The sequence below is a fragment of the Pseudophryne corroboree genome, chromosome 10, assembly GCF_028390025.1.
Source record: "Pseudophryne corroboree isolate aPseCor3 chromosome 10, aPseCor3.hap2, whole genome shotgun sequence".
Classification (NCBI taxonomy): Eukaryota; Metazoa; Chordata; class Amphibia; order Anura; family Myobatrachidae; genus Pseudophryne; species Pseudophryne corroboree.
The window spans coordinates 3,030,443-3,047,980 of NC_086453.1; the positions used below are offsets into that span (position 1 = coordinate 3,030,443).

Genomic DNA, 17,538 nt, shown 5'->3' on the forward strand with positions numbered 1-17,538 from the left:
CTTCCTCTCCAGCAGTAATAACCCCTTCCTCTCCAGCAGTAATAACCCCTTCCTCTCCAGCAGTAATAACCCCTTCCTCTCCAGCAATTATAACCTCTTCCTCTCCAGCAGTAATAACCCCTTCCTCTCCAGCAGTAATAACCCCTTCCTCTCCAGCAGTAATAACCTCTTCCTCTCCAGCAGTAATAACCCCTTCCTCTCCAGCAATTATAACCTCTTCCTCTCCAGCAGTAATAACCCCTTCCTCTAAATATCCCCTTCCTCTTCAGCAATAATAACCCATTCCTCTCCAGCAATAATAACCTCTTCCTCTCCAGCAGTAATAACCCCTTCCTCTCCAGCAGTAATATCCCCTTCCTCTCCAGCAGTAATAACCCCTTCCTCTCCAGCAGTAATATCCCCTTCCTCTCCAGCAGTAATAACCCCTTCCTCTCCAGCAGTAATATCCCCTTCCTCTCCAGCAGTAATATCCCCTTCCTCTCCAGCAGTAATAACCCCTTTCCTCTCCAGCAGTAATAACCCCTTCCTCTCCAGCAGTAATAACCCCTTCCTCTCCAGCAGTAATATCCCCTTCCTCTCCAGCAATAATATTCCCTTCCTCTCCAGCAATAACCCCTTCCTCTCCAGCAGTAATAACCCCTTCTTCTCCAGCAGTAATAACCCCTTCCTCTCCAGCAATAATTAACCTCTTCCTCTCCAGCAGTAATAACCCCTTCCTCTCCAGCAATAATATCCCCTTCCTCTCCAGCAATAACGCAATAATATCCCCTTCCTCTCCAGCAGTAATAACCCATTCCTCTCCAGCAGTAATATCCCCTTCCTCTCCAGCAATAATATCCCCTTCCTCTCCAGCAATAATAACCCCTTCCTCTCCAGCAATAATAACCCCTTCCTCTCCAGCAGTAATAACCCCTTCCTCTCCAGCAATAATGAACCTCTTCCTCTCCAGCAGTAATAACCCCTTCCTCTCCAGCAATAATATCCCCTTCCTCTCCAGCTATAACGCAATAATATCCCCTTCCTCTCCAGCAGTAATAACCCCTTCCTCTCCAGCAGTAATATCCTCTTCCTCTCCAGCAATAATATCCCCTTCCTCTCCAGCAATAATATCCCCTTCCTCTCCAGCAGTAATAACCCCTTCCTCTCCAGCAGTAATATCCCCTTCCTCTCCAGCAGTAATATCCCCTTCCTCTCCAGCAGTAATAACCCCTTCCTCTCCAGCAGTAATAACCCCTTCCTCTCCAGCAGTAATAACCCCTTCCTCTCCAGCAGTAATAACCTCTTCCTCTCCAGCAGTAATAACCCCTTCCTCTGCAGCAATAACGCAATAATATCCCCTTCCTCTCCAGCAGTAATAACCCCTTCCTCTCCAGCAGTAATAACCCCTTCCTCTCCAGCAGTAATAACCCCTTCCTCTCCAGCAGTAATATCCCCTTCCTCTCCAGCAGTAATAACCCCTTCCTCTTCAGCAGTAATAACCCCTTCCTCTCCAGCAGTAATAACCCCTTCCTCTCCAGCAATAATAACCCCTTCCTCTCCAGCAGTAATATCCCATTCCTCTTCAGCAATAATAACCCCTTCCTCTCCAGCAATAATAACCTCTTCCTCTCCAGCAGTAATAACCCCTTCCTCTACAGCAGTAATAACCCCTTCCTCTCCAGCAGTAATAACCCCTTCCTCTCCAGCAGTAATAACCCCTTCCTCTCCAGCAGTAATAACCCCTTCCTCTCCAGCAATAACCCCTTCCTCTCCAGCAGTAATATCCCCTTCCTCTCCAGCAGTAATAACCCCTTCCTCTCCAGCAATAATAACCCCTTCCTCTCCAGCAGTAATAACCCCTTCCTCTCCAGCAGTAATAACGCCTTCCTCTCCAGCAGTAATATCCCCTTCCTCTCCAGCAATAATATTCCCTTCCTCTCCAGCAATAATATCCCCTTCCTCTCCAGCAGTAATAACCCCTTCCTCTCCAGCAATAATATCCCCTTCCTCTCCAGCAGTAATAACCCCTTCCTCTCCAGCAGTAATAACCCCTTCCTCTCCAGCAGTAATAACCCCTTCCTCTCCAGCAATAATGAACCTCTTCCTCTCCAGCAGTAATAACCCCTTCCTCTCCAGCAATAATATCCCCTTCCTCTCCAGCAATAACGCAATAATATCCCCTTCCTCTCCAGCAGTATTATCCCCTTCCTCTCCAGCAATAATATTCCCTTCCTCTCCAGCAATAATATCCCCTTCCTCTCCAGCAGTAATAACCCCTTCCTCTCCAGCAATAATATCCCCTTCCTCTCCAGTAGTAATAACCCCTTCCTCTCCAGCAATAATAACCCCTTCCTATCCAGCAGTAATAACCCCTTCCTCTCCAGCAATAATGAACCTCTTCCTCTCCAGCATTAATAACCCCTTCCTCTCCAGCAATAATATCCCCTTCCTCTCCAGCTATAACGCAATAATATCCCCTTCCTCTCCAGCAGTAATAACCCCTTCCTCTCCAGCAGTAATATCCTCTTCCTCTCCAGCAATAATATCCCCTTCCTCTCCAGCAATAATAATCCCTTCCTCTCCAGCAATAATATCCCCTTCCTCTCCAGCAATAATAACCCCTTCCTCTCCAGCAGTAATAACCCCTTCCTCTCCAGCAGTAATAACCCCTTCCTCTCCAGCAATAATATCCCTTCCTCTCCAGCAATAACGCAATAATATCCCCTTCCTCTCCAGCAGTAATAACCCCTTCCTCTCCAGCAGTAATAACCCCTTCCTCTCCAGCAGTAATAACCCCTTCCTCTCCAGCAGTAATAACCCCTTCCTCTCCAGCAGTAATATCCCCTTCCTCTCCAGCAGTAATAACCCCTTCCTCTCCAGCAGTAATAACCCCTTCCTCTCCAGCAGTAATATCCCCTTCCTCTCCAGCAATAATATCCCCTTCCTCTCCAGCAGTAATAACCTCTTCCTCTCCAGCAGTAATAACCCCTTCCTCTCCAGCAGTAATATCCCCTTCCTCTCCAGCAATAATATCCCCTTCCTCTCCAGCAGTAATAACCCCTTCCTCTCCAGCAGTAATATCCCCTTCCTCTCCAGCAGTAATATCCCCTTCCTCTCCAGCAGTAATAACCCCTTCCTCTCCAGCAGTAATATCCCCTTCCTCTCCAGCAATAATAACCCCTTCCTCTCCAGCAGTAATATCCCCTTCCTCTCCAGCAGTAATAACCCCTTCCTCTCCAGCAGTAATAACCCCTTCCTCTCCAGCAGTAATAACCCCTTCCTTTCCAGCAGTAATATCCCCTTCCTCTCCAGCAGTAATATCCCCTTCCTCTCCAGCAGTAATATCCCCTTCCTCTCCAGCAGTAATAACCTCCTTCCTCTCCAGCAGTAATAACCCCTTCCTCTCCAGCAGTAATAACCCCTTCCTCTCCAGCAGTAATAACCCCTTCCTCTCCAGCAGTAATAACCCCTTCCTCTCCAGCAGTAATATCCCCTTCCTCTCCAGCAGTAATAACCCCTTCCTCTCCAGCAGTAATATCCCCTTCCTCTCCAGCAGTAATATCCCCTTCCTCTCCAGCAGTAATAACCCCTTCCTCTCCAGCAGTAATAACCCCTTCCTCTCCAGCAGTAATAACCCCTTCCTCTCCAGCAGTAATATCCCCTTCCTCTCCAGCAGTAATAACCCCTTCCTCTCCAGCAGTAATATCCCCTTCCTCTCCAGCAGTAATATCCCCTTCCTCTCCAGCAGTAATAACCCCTTCCTCTCCAGCAGTAATATCCCCTTCCTCTCCAGCAGTAATAACCCCTTCCTCTCCAGCAGTAATAACCCCTTCCTCTCCAGCAATAATAACCCCTTCCTCTCCAGCAGTAATAACCCCTTCCTCTCCAGCAGTAATATCCCCTTCCTCTCCAGCAATAATAACCCCTTCCTCTCCAGCAGTAATATCCCCTTCCTCTCCAGCAGTAATATCCCCTTCCTCTCCAGCAGTAATAACCCCTTCCTCTCCAGCAGTAATAACCCCTTCCTCTCCAGCAGTAATAACCCCTTCCTCTCCAGCAATAATGAACCTCTTCCTCTCCAGCAGTAATAACCCCTTCCTCTCCAGCAGTAATAACCCCTTCCACTCCAAAAATAATTAACCTCTTCCTCTCCAGCAGGCCCCTTATTACTGTTAATAACTATATCACACAGGTCCCGGCATTAATGATATACAGAGCAGTAATGATTAGCGGCTTCCTCTCACTGTAACACACCACACGTCCCAGCAAGTCTGCCCCAGCCATCCTGATTATACTATGGCTGAGGATTCCAGGGGTCCTGGGAGAAGAGAGACGCTGAGAGGCTGTACTGTACACATGGCGCACCAGGCCGCTCTCGCTGCATTGATTTAATGTTCTGCGAAAGTTGCAGCCGATGACCTGGAAGGTGCCCAGAACCGCGCTCCGCTGTCATACGCAATGTAATGTGAAGGTGTTTGTCTGTAATCAGCGCAGGCCACACGTACTGAGCGACGACCCTGACCCTCCAGCACGGCCCGGCTCTCCCTGCACACAGAGGAGATGTTACTTCTGGATGATCGCTTCACACTTTACCTCCATTCAGACTGATGAGCCGCGACGGCTGCAGGCGCAGTCCGAAATTCATATAGGGGAGCCGCACCAACTGCCCCCCAATCGCTGCCACACCTCACCGGCCGGGACTTACTGCCAGCTGCTGTGGCCCTACTGCGCTACAGCCCCCTCTCCGGAGCCACCACCGCTAATGAGCGCGCTCTCGGAGTCTTGTCTGATATTTACTCTTCTCCTACGTGGATACGAATCTTCCGACGGTTCCCCCAGATCTCAGGTCTCTCTCACTGGGCCTAATTCAGACCTGATCGCTCGCTAGCAGTTTTTTGCACTGCTGCGATCAGATAGTCGCTGCCTATAGGGGAGTGTGTTTTACCTGTGCAAGTGTGCGATCGCTTGTGCAGCCGAGCGGTACAAAAAGATCTTTGCGGTTTCTGAGCAGCCCAGGACTTACTCAGCCGCTGCGATTACATCAGCCTGTCCGGGACCGGAATTGACGTCAGACACCCGCCCTGCAAACGCCTGGACACGCCTGCGTTTTTCCAAACACTCCCAGAAAATGTCCCTCTTCCTGTCAGTCTCCTTGCAAACGCCTGTCCGAATGGATCCGTCGTACAAACCCATCGCTGAGCTACGATCCGCTTTGTACCAGTGCGACGCGCCTGCGCATTGCGGTGCATATGCATGCGCTGTTCTGACCTGATCGCAGCGCAGTGAAAAAACCTAGCTTGTGATCAGGTCTGAATTACCCCCATTGTCTGCAGTCAGATGTAATGTAAGAAGTCCGTCCCCCTAGTTCTCTCTCGGTATATCTGGCTGGACTTCCACCTCCCGCACCCAGAGTTTCTCTCCATCACTCCATATTCACTGAGATACAGAAAATCCTATATATAATAATGCATGCCCGCTATAGGGCACATTAGGGGAACGTCAGTGTGACGGGTGACCCTCAGATGACTCTCACCTAGGCAGAGGAATGTTAAGCACCCAGCTGGCGCCCCCGGGGGCTGGGGTGTTACCGGCCTCTTCCCACAGCCCAATGATTTCCGCATGACTTCCCCCCACACCTGTTAAAATATTATTTTAAAGGGCTTAGCTGGAGAAAGGTGTTTTCCTGGTTGTCACCCTGAGCAGCAGGTTATAGCGCTGCAGGGGTTAATACTTTCTCTTTATCCGTTCACTGTGCCAGGTGTGTGCGTTTCCATAGCATACGTGTAACTAGGCTGCCAGGGCCCATCAGTAAGTGCCAGGAGCGTGCGCCCTCTGGGAAGAGAGCAGTATCTACACTGTGTGGGTAGGGATGTGTAAGGTACACCGCGGTGCCAGAAGCCTGGGGTAGGTGACCTTGGCTTCTGGCACCTACCCCCGGCATCGGCTCTACAAGACCCATGCCATGTGGATAGCTTCCCACAGCTCCCTAATATTTGTAGCTGCAGGATCTTGGGTATCAGTTGACCCTCTCCACCACATCCCATAAAAGCTCTACTGGGTTCATGTTGGGCAAACGTGGTGGTCACACCATTTCTCCTAACTTTCCAGAATGCTCCTCCAGCCTATACTGAACAACTTGAGATGGATGGCACGGTGCATTATCTTGCTGGAATATTCCATCGTTGTGAGGGTACATGAAGCCCAAGAAGTCCTACAAATAGTCACCAAGCACTCCATCGTAGCGGTTACCGGTCAATGACGTGTTCAGGCAGATCCAGCCCATGTCATGTGAACACACCCCATACCATTGTGGAACCACCACCAGCCTACATGGTGCTTTGTGGACAGTTGGGGTCCATGGTCTCATGGGGTCTGTGTCACCCCCAATCCCTTCCTTCAGCCTGTAACAACTAGAACCGTGGCCACGCCATATGTTGCCAGTCCTCCAGGGTCCAGTTAGTAATGTCAGGAGCCCCGTTGAAGTTCTGTGTCCAGTGTCATAAAGTTAACAAGAGGCTTCCAAGTCACATCCAATGGAGGCTAAAGAACACTGCACTAACCTGCTGCGTCTGGTACCTCCTGCATTGCATGTGGATGGGATCCGAGCCAGGGTAGGGTCAGGTACAGGCTGGGTGGCATCACAGGAACGTTCCCCTGAGGTGTGTACAGTTCTCCGCGTTCCAACCATCCCAGCGTTTTCATACCCAGCAAATCCTGTGCATCGGAATATCTTTCCCTTCTGGTCATTGTCTGTTTATTCCTTATATCTAGTGCCCTGTGTAAGAGACTGAAGATCCCACCAATGTGTCCAAATCTCTCTATTTACAGGACCTGACGGAACACAACTCATCAGTGATAAAAAGTCCAACCAACACTGTGGTGGTGCACGGCCTGAAAGCCGGGACTATATACGTCTTCCAGGTCAGGGCGCGGACGGTGGCCGGCTACGGGCGGTACAGCGGCAAGATGTACTTCCAGACCATGACTGAAGGTGAGCTCGCCTGTAGTAAGTGTCCCTGGCCCGTCCTGTGCTGGTCTGTGGCCTGCACAGTGTTTAGTAGATATTGTGGCTTCTAAGAGATGTTAGATACGCTGCCAATCTTGCCCAGCCGGTCAGAGTCACCCTATGGCCGCCGGTACAGATATTCTGAGGGCTCGGACCTTTGGCGCCAGGTGATAAATGCTAGTTCTCGCTCTCTCCTACAGCTGAATATCAGAGCAGCTTCCAGGAGAAACTCCCGCTAATCATCGGCTCGTCGGCCGCTGGTCTGGTCTTCCTCATCGCCCTGGTGGTCATCATCATCGTCTGCAACAGGTAATGTAACGTCCGTCGCTCGGCACATTGTATCGCAGCCTAGTGATAAAGAGCTCCCAGCAGTATACAGTGTATTCCCTAGCCCTGGGCATAATTACTGTGTAACGGCATCAGCCGATGTGACCGATGATTATATACCATATACGCAATTATCAGACATGTGAGCCGCACTGTTCCCCGCCCACCACACAGACCGCCCTCATGGTAATGTGCGCAGATCTCAGCGCAGGTGGAGCAGTGCTTGTACCCAGGTTAAGGGCTGTTTGTATTCTTTCTAGAAGACGAGGCTTTGAGAGGGCGGACTCTGAGTACACCGACAAACTGCAGCATTACACCAGCGGCCACAGTACGTACCGTCTGCCTTCACCAGTTCTGGGGGCTCGTTCTCTCGTTGGTTTGTTGGTTAATTTGTTCCCTTAAAGCTTTAATATAGTCACGCAATCATAAAACCATCCGTCACCCAGACTGTCCCACCCCTGTCCTCCTACCAGACCCTCCCCGGCCGCAAGTTACTGCCCTACAAATATAATACAGCGGTGTCCTCATCCAGACTCAGTACGCCACGCAGCGGGAGATACCCTGGTCCCGTGCAATGCCGCTAGCGTTGGGCATCTTTTTCCCCCCAAAATGCGTATTAGTCACAACGCTGTGCAACTAGGAAGCACCAGGAGACTGCGCTGAGTAATGTGATATATGACAGCTGTATACTGTGTGTGATTGAGGCTGTATACGGAGCACAATGTGACTAAGACACACCAGGAGACTGCGCTGAGTAATGTGATATATGACACCTGTATACTGTGTGTGACTGAGGCTGTATACGGAGCACAATGTGACTAGGACACACCAGGAGACTGCGCTGAGTAATGTGATATATGACACCTGTATACTGTGTGTGACTGAGTGTGTATACGGAGCACAATGTGACTAGGACACACCAGGAGACTGCGCTGAGTAATGTGATATATGACACCTGTATACTATGTGTGACTGAGGCTCTATACGGAGCACAATGTGACTAGGACGCACCAGGAGAGTACGCTGAGTAATGTGATATATGACACCTGTATACTGTGTGTGACTGAGGCTGTATACGGAGCACAATGTGACTAGGACGCACCAGGAGACTGCGCTGAGTAATGTGATATATGACACCTGTATACCGTGTGTAACTGAGGCTGTATACAGAGCACAATGTGACTAGGACGCACCAGGAGACTGCGCTGAGTAATGTGATATATGACACCTGTATACAGTGTGTGACTGAGGCTGTATACAGAGCACAATGTGACTAGGACGCACCAGGAGACTACGCTGAGTAATGTGATATATGACACCTGTATACAGTGTGTGACTAAGGCTGTATACAGAGCACAATGTGACTAGGACGCACCAGGAGACTGCGCTGAGTAATGTGATATATGACACCTGTATACAGTGTGTGACTAAGGCTGTATACAGAGCACAATGTGACTAGGACGCACCAGGAGACTGCGCTGAGTAATGTGATATATGACACCTGTATACAGTGTGTGACTAAGGCTGTATACAGAGCACAATGTGACTAGGATGCACCAGGAGACTGCGCTGAGTAATGTAATATGTGACACCTGTATACTGTGTGTGACTGAGGCTGTATACGTAGCACAATGGGACTAGGACGCACCAGGAGACTACGCTGAGTATGTGATATATGACACCTGTATACTGTGTGTGACTGATGCTGTATACGGAGCACAATGTGACTAGGACGCATCAGGAGACTGCGCTGAGTATGTGATATATGACACCTGTATACTGTGTGTGACTGAGGCTGTATACGGAGCACAATGTGACTAGGACGCACCAGGAGACTGCGCTGAGTAATGTGATATATGACACCTGTATACTGTGTGTGACTGAGGCTGTATACGGAGCACAGTGTGACTAGGACGCACCAGGAGACTGCGCTGAGTAATGTGATATATGACACCTGTATACTGTGTGTGACTGAGGCTGTATACGGAGCACAATGTGACTAGGACGCATCAGGAGACTGCGCTGAGTATGTGATATACGACACCTGTATACTGTGTGTGACTGAGGCTGTATACGGAGCACAATGTGACTAGGACGCACAAGGAGACTGCGCTGATTAATGTGATATATGACACCTGTATACTGTGTGTGACTAAGACTGTATCCAGAGCACAATGTGACTAGTACGCACCAGGAAACTGCGCTGAGTAATGTGATATGTGACACCTGTATACTGTGTGTGACTGAGGCTGTATACGGAGCACAATGTGACTAGGACGCATCAGGAGACTGCGCTGAGTATGTGATATACGACACCTGTATACTGTGTGTGACTGAGGCTGTATACGGAGCACAATGTGACTAGGACGCACAAGGAGACTGCGCTGATTAATGTGATATATGACACCTGTATACTGTGTGTGACTGAGGCTGTATACGGAGCACAATGTGACTAGGACGCATCAGGAGACTGCGCTGAGTATGTGATATACGACACCTGTATACTGTGTGTGACTGAGGCTGTATACGGAGCACAATGTGACTAGGACACACCAGGAGACTGCGCTAAGTAATGTGATATATGACACCTGTATATTGTGTGTGACTGAGGCTGTATACGGAGCACAATGACTAGAACGCATCAGGAGACTGCGCTGAGTATGTGATATATGACACCTGTATACTGTGTGTGACTGAGGCTGTATACGGAGCACAATGACTAGGACGCACCAGGAGGCTGCGCTGAGTAATGTGATATATGACACCTGTATACTGTGTGTGACTGAGGCTGTATACGGAGCACAATGTGACTAGGACGCATCAGGAGACTGTGCTGAGTAATGTGATATATGACACCTATATACTGTGTGTGACTGAGGCTGTATACAGAGCACAATGTGACTAGGACGCACCAGGAGACTGCGCTGAGTAATGTGATATATGACACCTGTATACTGTGTGTGACTGAGGCTGTATACGTAGCACAATGTGACTAGGACGCACCAGGAGACTGCGCTGAGTAATGTGATATATGACACCTGTATACTGTGTGTGACTGAGGCTGTATATGGAGCACAATGTGACTAGGACACACCAGGAGACTGCGCTGAGTAATGTGATATATGACCCCTGTATACTGTGTGTGACTGAGGCTGTATACGGAGCACAATGTGACTAGGACGCACCAGGAGACTGCACTAAGTAATGTGATATATGACACCTGTATACTGTGTGTGACTGAGGCTGTATACGGAGCACAATGTGACTAGGACGCATCAGGAGACTGTGCTGAGTAATGTGATATATGACACCTGTATACTGTGTGTGACTGAGGCTGTATACGTAGCACAATGTGACTAGGACGCACCAGGAGACTGCGCTGAGTAATGTGATATATGACACCTGTATACTGTGTGTGACTGAGGCTGTATACGGAGCACAATGTGACTAGGACGCACCAGGAGACTGTGCTGAGTAATGTGATATATGACACCTGTATACTGTGTGTGACTGAGGCTGTATACATAGCACAATGTGACTAGGACGCACCAGGAGACTGCGCTGAGTAATGTGATATATGACACCTGTATACTGTGTGTGACTGAGGCTGTATACGGAGCACAGTGTGACTAGGACGCACCAGGACACTGCGCTGAGTAATGTGATATGTGACACCTGTATACTGTGTGTGACTGAGGCTGTATACAGAGCACAATGTGACTAGGACGCACCAGGAGACTGCGCTGAGTAATGTGATATATGACACCTGTATACTGTGTGTGACTGAGGCTGTATACGGAGCACAGTGTGACTAGGACGCACCAGGACACTGCGCTGAGTAATGTGATATGTGACACCTGTATACTGTGTGTGACTGAGGCTGTATACAGAGCACAATGTGACTAGGACGCACCAGGAGACTGCGCTGAGTAATGTGATATATGACACCTGTATACAGTGTGTGACTGAGGCTGTATACGGAGCACAATGTGACTAGGACGCACCAGGAGACTGCACTGAGTAATGTGATATATGACACCTGTATACAGTGTGTGACTGAGGCTGTATACGGAGCACAATGTGACTAGGACGCACCAGGAGACTGCGCTGAGTAATGTGATCTATGACACCTGTATACTGTGTGTGACTGAGGCTGTATACGGAGCACAGTGTGACTAGGACGCACCAGGAGACTGCGCTGAGTAATGTGATATATGACACCTGTATACTGTGTGTGTGACTGAGGCTGTATTCGGAGCAAAATGTGACTAGGACGCACCAGGAGAATGCGCTGAGTAATGTGATATATGACCCCTGTATACTGTGTGTGTGACTGAGGCTGTATACGGAGCACAATGTGACTGCGCTGAGTAATGTGATATAGGACACCTGTATACTGTGTGTGACTGAGGCTGTATACGGAGCACAATGTGACTAGGACGCACAAGGAGAATGCGCTGAGTAATGTGATATGTGACACCTGTATACTGTGTGTGACTGAGGCTGTATACGTAGCACAATGTGACTAGGACGCACCAGGAGACTGCGCTGAGTAATGTGATATATGACACCTGTATACTGTGTGTGACTGATGCTGTATACGGAGCACAATGACTAGAACGCATCAGGAGACTGCGCTGAGTAATGTGATATGTGACACCTGTATACTGTGTGTGTGTGACTGATGCCGTATACGGAGCACAATGACTAGGATGCACCAGGAAGCTGCGCTGAGTAATGTGATATATGACACCTGTATACTGTGTGTGACTGAGGCTGTATACGTAGCACAATGTGACTAGGACGCACCAGGAGACTGCGCTGAGTAATGTGATATATGACACCTGTATACTGTGTGTGACTGAGGCTGTATACGGAGCACAGTGTGACTAGGACGCACCAGGACACTGCGCTGAGTAATGTGATATGTGACACCTGTATTCTGTGTGTGACTGAGGCTGTATACAGAGCACAATGTGACTAGGACGCACCAGGAGACTGCGCTGAGTATTGTGATATATGACACCTGTATACAGTGTGTGACTGAGGCTGTATACGGAGCACAATGTGACTAGCACGCACCAAGAGACTGCGCTGAGTAATGTGATATATGACACCTGTATACAGTGTGTGACTGAGGCTGTATACAGAGCACAATGTGACTAGGACGCACCAGGAGACTGCGCTGAGTAATGTGATATATGACACCTGTATACTGTGTGTGACTGAGGCTGTATACGGAGCACAGTGTGACTAGGACGCACCAGGAGACTGCGCTGAGTAATGTGATATATGACACCTGTATACCGTGTGTGTGACTGAGGCTGTATTCGGAGCAAAATGTGACTAGGACGCACCAGGAGACTGTGCTCCGTATACAGCCTCAGTCACACACAGTATACAGGTGTCATGTATCACATTACTCAGCGCAGTCTCCTGGTGCGTCCTAGTCACATTGTGCTCCGTATACAGCCTCAGTCACACACAGTGTGCAGGTGTCATATATCACATTACTCAGCGCAGTCTCCTGGTGCGTCCTAGTCACATTGTGCTCCGTATACAGCCTCAGTCACACACAGTATACAGGTGTCATATATCACATTACTCAGCGCAGTCTCCTGGTGCGTCCTAGTCACATTGTGCTCCGTATACAGCCTCAGTCACACACAGTATACAGGTGTCATATAACACATTACTCAGCGCAGTCTCCTGGTGCGTCCTAGTCATTGTGCTCCGTATACAGCCTCAGTCACACACAGTATACAGGTGTCATATATCACATTACTCAGCGCAGTCTCCTAGTGCGTCCTAGTCATTGTGCTCCGTATACAGCCTCAGTCACACACAGTATACAGGTGTCATATAACACATTACTCAGCGCAGTCTCCTGGTGCGTCCTAGTCACATTGTGCTCCGTATACAGCCTCAGTCACACACAGTATACAGGTGTCATGTATCACATTACTCAGCGCAGTCTCCTGGTGCGTCCTAGTCACATTGTGCTCCGTATACAGCCTCAGTCACACACAGTATACAGGGGTCATATATCACATTACTCAGCGCAGTCTCCTGGTGCGTCCTAGTCACATTGTGCTCCGTATACAGCCTCAGTCACACACAGTATACAGGTGTCATATATCACATTACTCAGCGCAGTCTCCTGGTGCGTCCTAGTCACATTGTGCTCCGTATACAGCCTCAGTCACACACAGTATACAGGTGTCATATATCACATTACTCAGCACAGTCTCCTGGTGCGTCCTAGTCACATTGTGCTCCGTATACAGCCTCAGTCACACACAGTATACAGGTGTCACATATCACATTACTCAGCGCAGTCTCCTGGTGCGTCCTAGTCACATTGTGCTCCGTATACAGCCTCAGTCACACACAGTATACAGGTGTCATATATCACATTACTCAGCGCAGTCTCCTGGTGCATCCTAGTCACATTGTGCTCCGTATACAGCCTCAGTCACACACAGTATACAGGTGTCACATATCACATTACTCAGCGCAGTCTCCTGGTGCGTCCTAGTCACATTGTGCTCCGTATACAGCCTCAGTCACACACAGTATACAGGTGTCATATATCACATTACTCAGCGCAGTCACATTGTGCTCCGTATACAGCCTCAGTCACACACAGTATACAGGTGTCATATATCACATTACTCAGCACAGTCTCCTGGTGCGTCCTAGTCACATTGTGCTCCGTATACAGCCTCAGTCACACACAGTATACAGGGGTCATATATCACATTAATCAGCGCAGTCTCCTGGTGCGTCCTAGTCACATTGTGCTCCGTATACAGCCTCAGTCACACACAGTATACAGGGGTCATATATCACATTACTCAGCGCAATCTCCTGGTGCGTTCTAGTCACATTGTGCTCTGTATACAGCCTCAGTCACACACAGTATACAGGGGTCACATATCACATTACTCAGCGCAATCTCCTGGTGCGTCCTAGTCACATTGTGCTCCGTATACAGCCTCAGTCACACACAGTATACAGGTGTCATATATCACATTACTCAGCACAGTCTCCTGGTGCGTCCTAGTCACATTGTTCTCCGTATACAGCCTCAGTCACACACAGTATACAGGTATCATATATCACATTACTCAGCGCAGTCTCCTGGTGCGTCCTAGTCACATTGTGCTCCGTATACAGCCTCAGTCACACACAGTATACAGGTGTCATATATCACATTACTCAGCGCAGTCTCCTGGTACGTCCTAGTCACATTGTGCTCCGTATACAGCCTCAGTCACACACAGTATACAGGTGTCATATATCACATTACTCAGCGCAGTCTCCTGGTGCGTCCTAGTCACATTGTGCTCCGTATACAGCCTCAGTCACACACAATATACAGGTGTCATATATCACATTACTTAGCGCAGTCTCCTTGTGTGTCCTAGTCACATTGTGCTCCGTATACAGCCTCAGTCACACACAGTATACGGGTGTCATATATCACATTACTCAGCGCAGTCTCCTGGTACGTCCTAGTCACATTGTGCTCCGTATACAACCTCAGTCACACACAGTATACAGGTGTCATATATCACATTACTCAGCGCAGTCTCCTGGTGCGTCCTAGTCACATTGTGCTCCGTATACAGCCTCAGTCACACACAATATACAGGTGTCATATATCACATTACTTAGCGCAGTCTCCTGGTGTGTCCTAGTCACATTGTGCTCCGTATACAGCCTCAGTCACACACAGTATACAGGTGTCATATATCACATTACTCAGCACAGTCTCCTGGTGCGTCCTAGTCACATTGTGCTCCGTATACAGCCTCAGTCACACACAGTATACAGGTGTCATATATCACATTACTCAGCACAGTCTCCTGGTGCGTCCTAGTCACATTGTGCTCCGTATACAGCCTCAGTCACACACAGTATACAGGTGTCATATATCACATACTCAGCGCAGTCTCCTGGTGCGTCCTAGTCACATTACGGTGCGACTGAGACATTTTCAACAAAAAAAGACCCCCAACGTTAGCAGAGTCTCACAGGTCCTGGCGACTGCAGTAATGATGTATTAGCACACGTCTGCACTATATCTGTTCTCCTATCACAGAGTGTCTGTGTTTCTTATACTCCCATTACCAGAGTTTATATCCAGAAACATACTGTATATGCGCACTGTAATCAATGCTACCAATAGATCTAAGCGTTAGTTTCCAGTGTCAGATGCCCGGTCACCACCATCTCCATCGCCAAACCTTCTCTATTACTTTATCATTACCACTAATTTTTCATATAGGTTTTCTCTCCATCTAGAGTATGCTTGTGTAGACCACCCTCCACCCCTGATTACCTAGCTCTCCTGCTTCCCTAGCCCTCCCCCAACCTTTACCACCCTACCCTCCACCTGTGCTTCCCTCTCCCACTCTCCGCTTCTGCTCCCCTAGCCCTTCCCTCCACCTGTGCTTCCATCTTCCACCCTTCGCTTCTGCTCCCCTAGCCCTTCCCTCCACCTGTGCTTCCGTCTTCCATCCTCATGGCTCTACTTGCCTAGCTTTCCCTTACCCTCCACCTGTGTTACCCTCTTCTACCCTAATGGCTCTACTTCCCTAGCCTTCCCTTACCCTCCACCTGTGCTTCCGTCTTCCACCCTCATGGCTCTACTTCCCTAGCCTTCCCTTACCCTCCACCTGTGCTTCCCTCTTCCACCCTCATGGCTCTACTTCCCTAGCCTTCCCTTACCCTCCACCTGTGCTTCCCTCTTCCACCCTCATGGCTCTACTTCCCTAGCCTTCCCTTACCCTCCACCTGTGCTTCCCTCTCCCACCCTTCGCTTCTGCTACCCTAGCCCTCCCGCTACCCTAGCCCTTCCCTCCACCTGTGCTTCCCTCTCCCACTCTCCGCTTCTGCTCCCCTAGCCCTTCCCTCCACCTGTGTTACCCTCTTCTACCTTAATGGCTCTACTTCCCTAGCCTTCCCTTACCTTCCACCTGTGCTTCCCTCTCCCACTCTCCGCTTCTGCTCCCCTAGCCCTTCCCTCCACCTGTGCTTCCTTCTTCCACCCTTCGCTTCTGCTCCCCTAGCCCTTCCCTCCACCTGTGCTTCCGTCTTCCACCCTCATGGCTCTACTTGCCTAGCTTTCCCTTACCCTCCACCTGTGTTACCCTCTTCTACCCTAATGGCTCTACTTCCCTAGCCTTCCCTTACCCTCCACCTGTGCTTCCGTCTTCCACCCTCATGGCTCTACTTCCCTAGCCTTCCCTTACCCTCCACCTGTGCTTCCCTCTTCCACCCTCATGGCTCTACTTCCCTAGCCTTCCCTTACCCTCCACATGTGCTTCCCTCTCCCACCCTTCGCTTCTGCTCCCCTAGCCCTCCTGCTACCCTAGCCCTTCCCTCCACCTGTGCTTCCCTCTCCCACTCTCCGCTTCTGCTCCCCTAGCCCTTCCCTCCACCTGTGTTACCCTCTTCTACCTTAATGGCTCTACTTTCCTAGCCTTCCCTTACCCTCCACCTGTGCTTCCATCTTCCACCCTTCGCTTCTGCTCCCCTAGCCCTTCCCTCCACCTGTGCTTCCGTCTTCCACCCACATGGCTCTACTTCCCTAGCTTTCCCTTACCCTCCACCTGTGTTACCCTCTTCTACCCTAATGGCTCTACTTCCCTAGCCTTCCCTTACCCTCCACCTGTGCTTTCCTCTTCCACCCTCATGGCTCTACTTCCCTAGCCTTCCCTTACCTTCCACCTGTGCTTCCCTCTTCCACCCTCATGGCTCTACTTCCCTAGCCTTCCCTTACCCTCCACATGTGCTTCCCTCTCCCACCCTTCGCTTCTGCTCCCCTAGCCCTCCCGCTACCCTAGCCCTTCCCTCCACCTGTGCTTCCCTCTCCCACTCTCCGCTTCTGCTCCCCTAGCCCTTCCCTCCACCTGTGCTTCCGTCTTCCACCCTCATGGCTCTACTTCCCTAGCTTTCCCTTACCCTCCACCTATGTTACCCTCTTCTTCCCTAATGGCTCTACTTCTCTAGCCTTCCCTTACCCTTCACCTGTGCTTCCGTCTTCCACCCTCATGGCTCTACTTCCCTAGCTTTCCCTTACCCTCCACCTGTGTTACCCTCTTCTAGCCTAATGGCTCTACTTCCCTAGCCTTCCCTTACCCTCCACCTGTGCTTCCCTCTTCCACCATCATGGCTCTACTTCCCTAGCCTTCCCTTACCCTCCACCTGTGCTTCCC

The 17,538-nt window shown here is 49.8% G+C and overlaps 1 protein-coding gene across 8 annotated transcripts in view; it reads left to right on the forward strand.

The window, feature by feature from the left end:
* LOC134965708 (ephrin type-B receptor 2) overlaps nucleotides 1-17,538 on the forward strand; it is a 393,650-nt gene that overhangs the window by 342,565 nt on the left and 33,547 nt on the right. For 3 of the 8 annotated variants that reach the window (XM_063942016.1, XM_063942018.1, XM_063942021.1), the window contains exons 7-9: nucleotides 6,808-6,970; nucleotides 7,186-7,294; nucleotides 7,573-7,688. In XM_063942016.1, the coding sequence (XP_063798086.1) occupies nucleotides 6,808-6,970; nucleotides 7,186-7,294; nucleotides 7,573-7,688 (388 nt within the window). The remainder of the gene's footprint in view (nucleotides 1-6,807; nucleotides 6,971-7,185; nucleotides 7,295-7,572; nucleotides 7,689-17,538) is intronic. The other 5 variants (XM_063942019.1, XM_063942022.1, XM_063942020.1 and 2 more) reach the window with 3 other exon arrangements.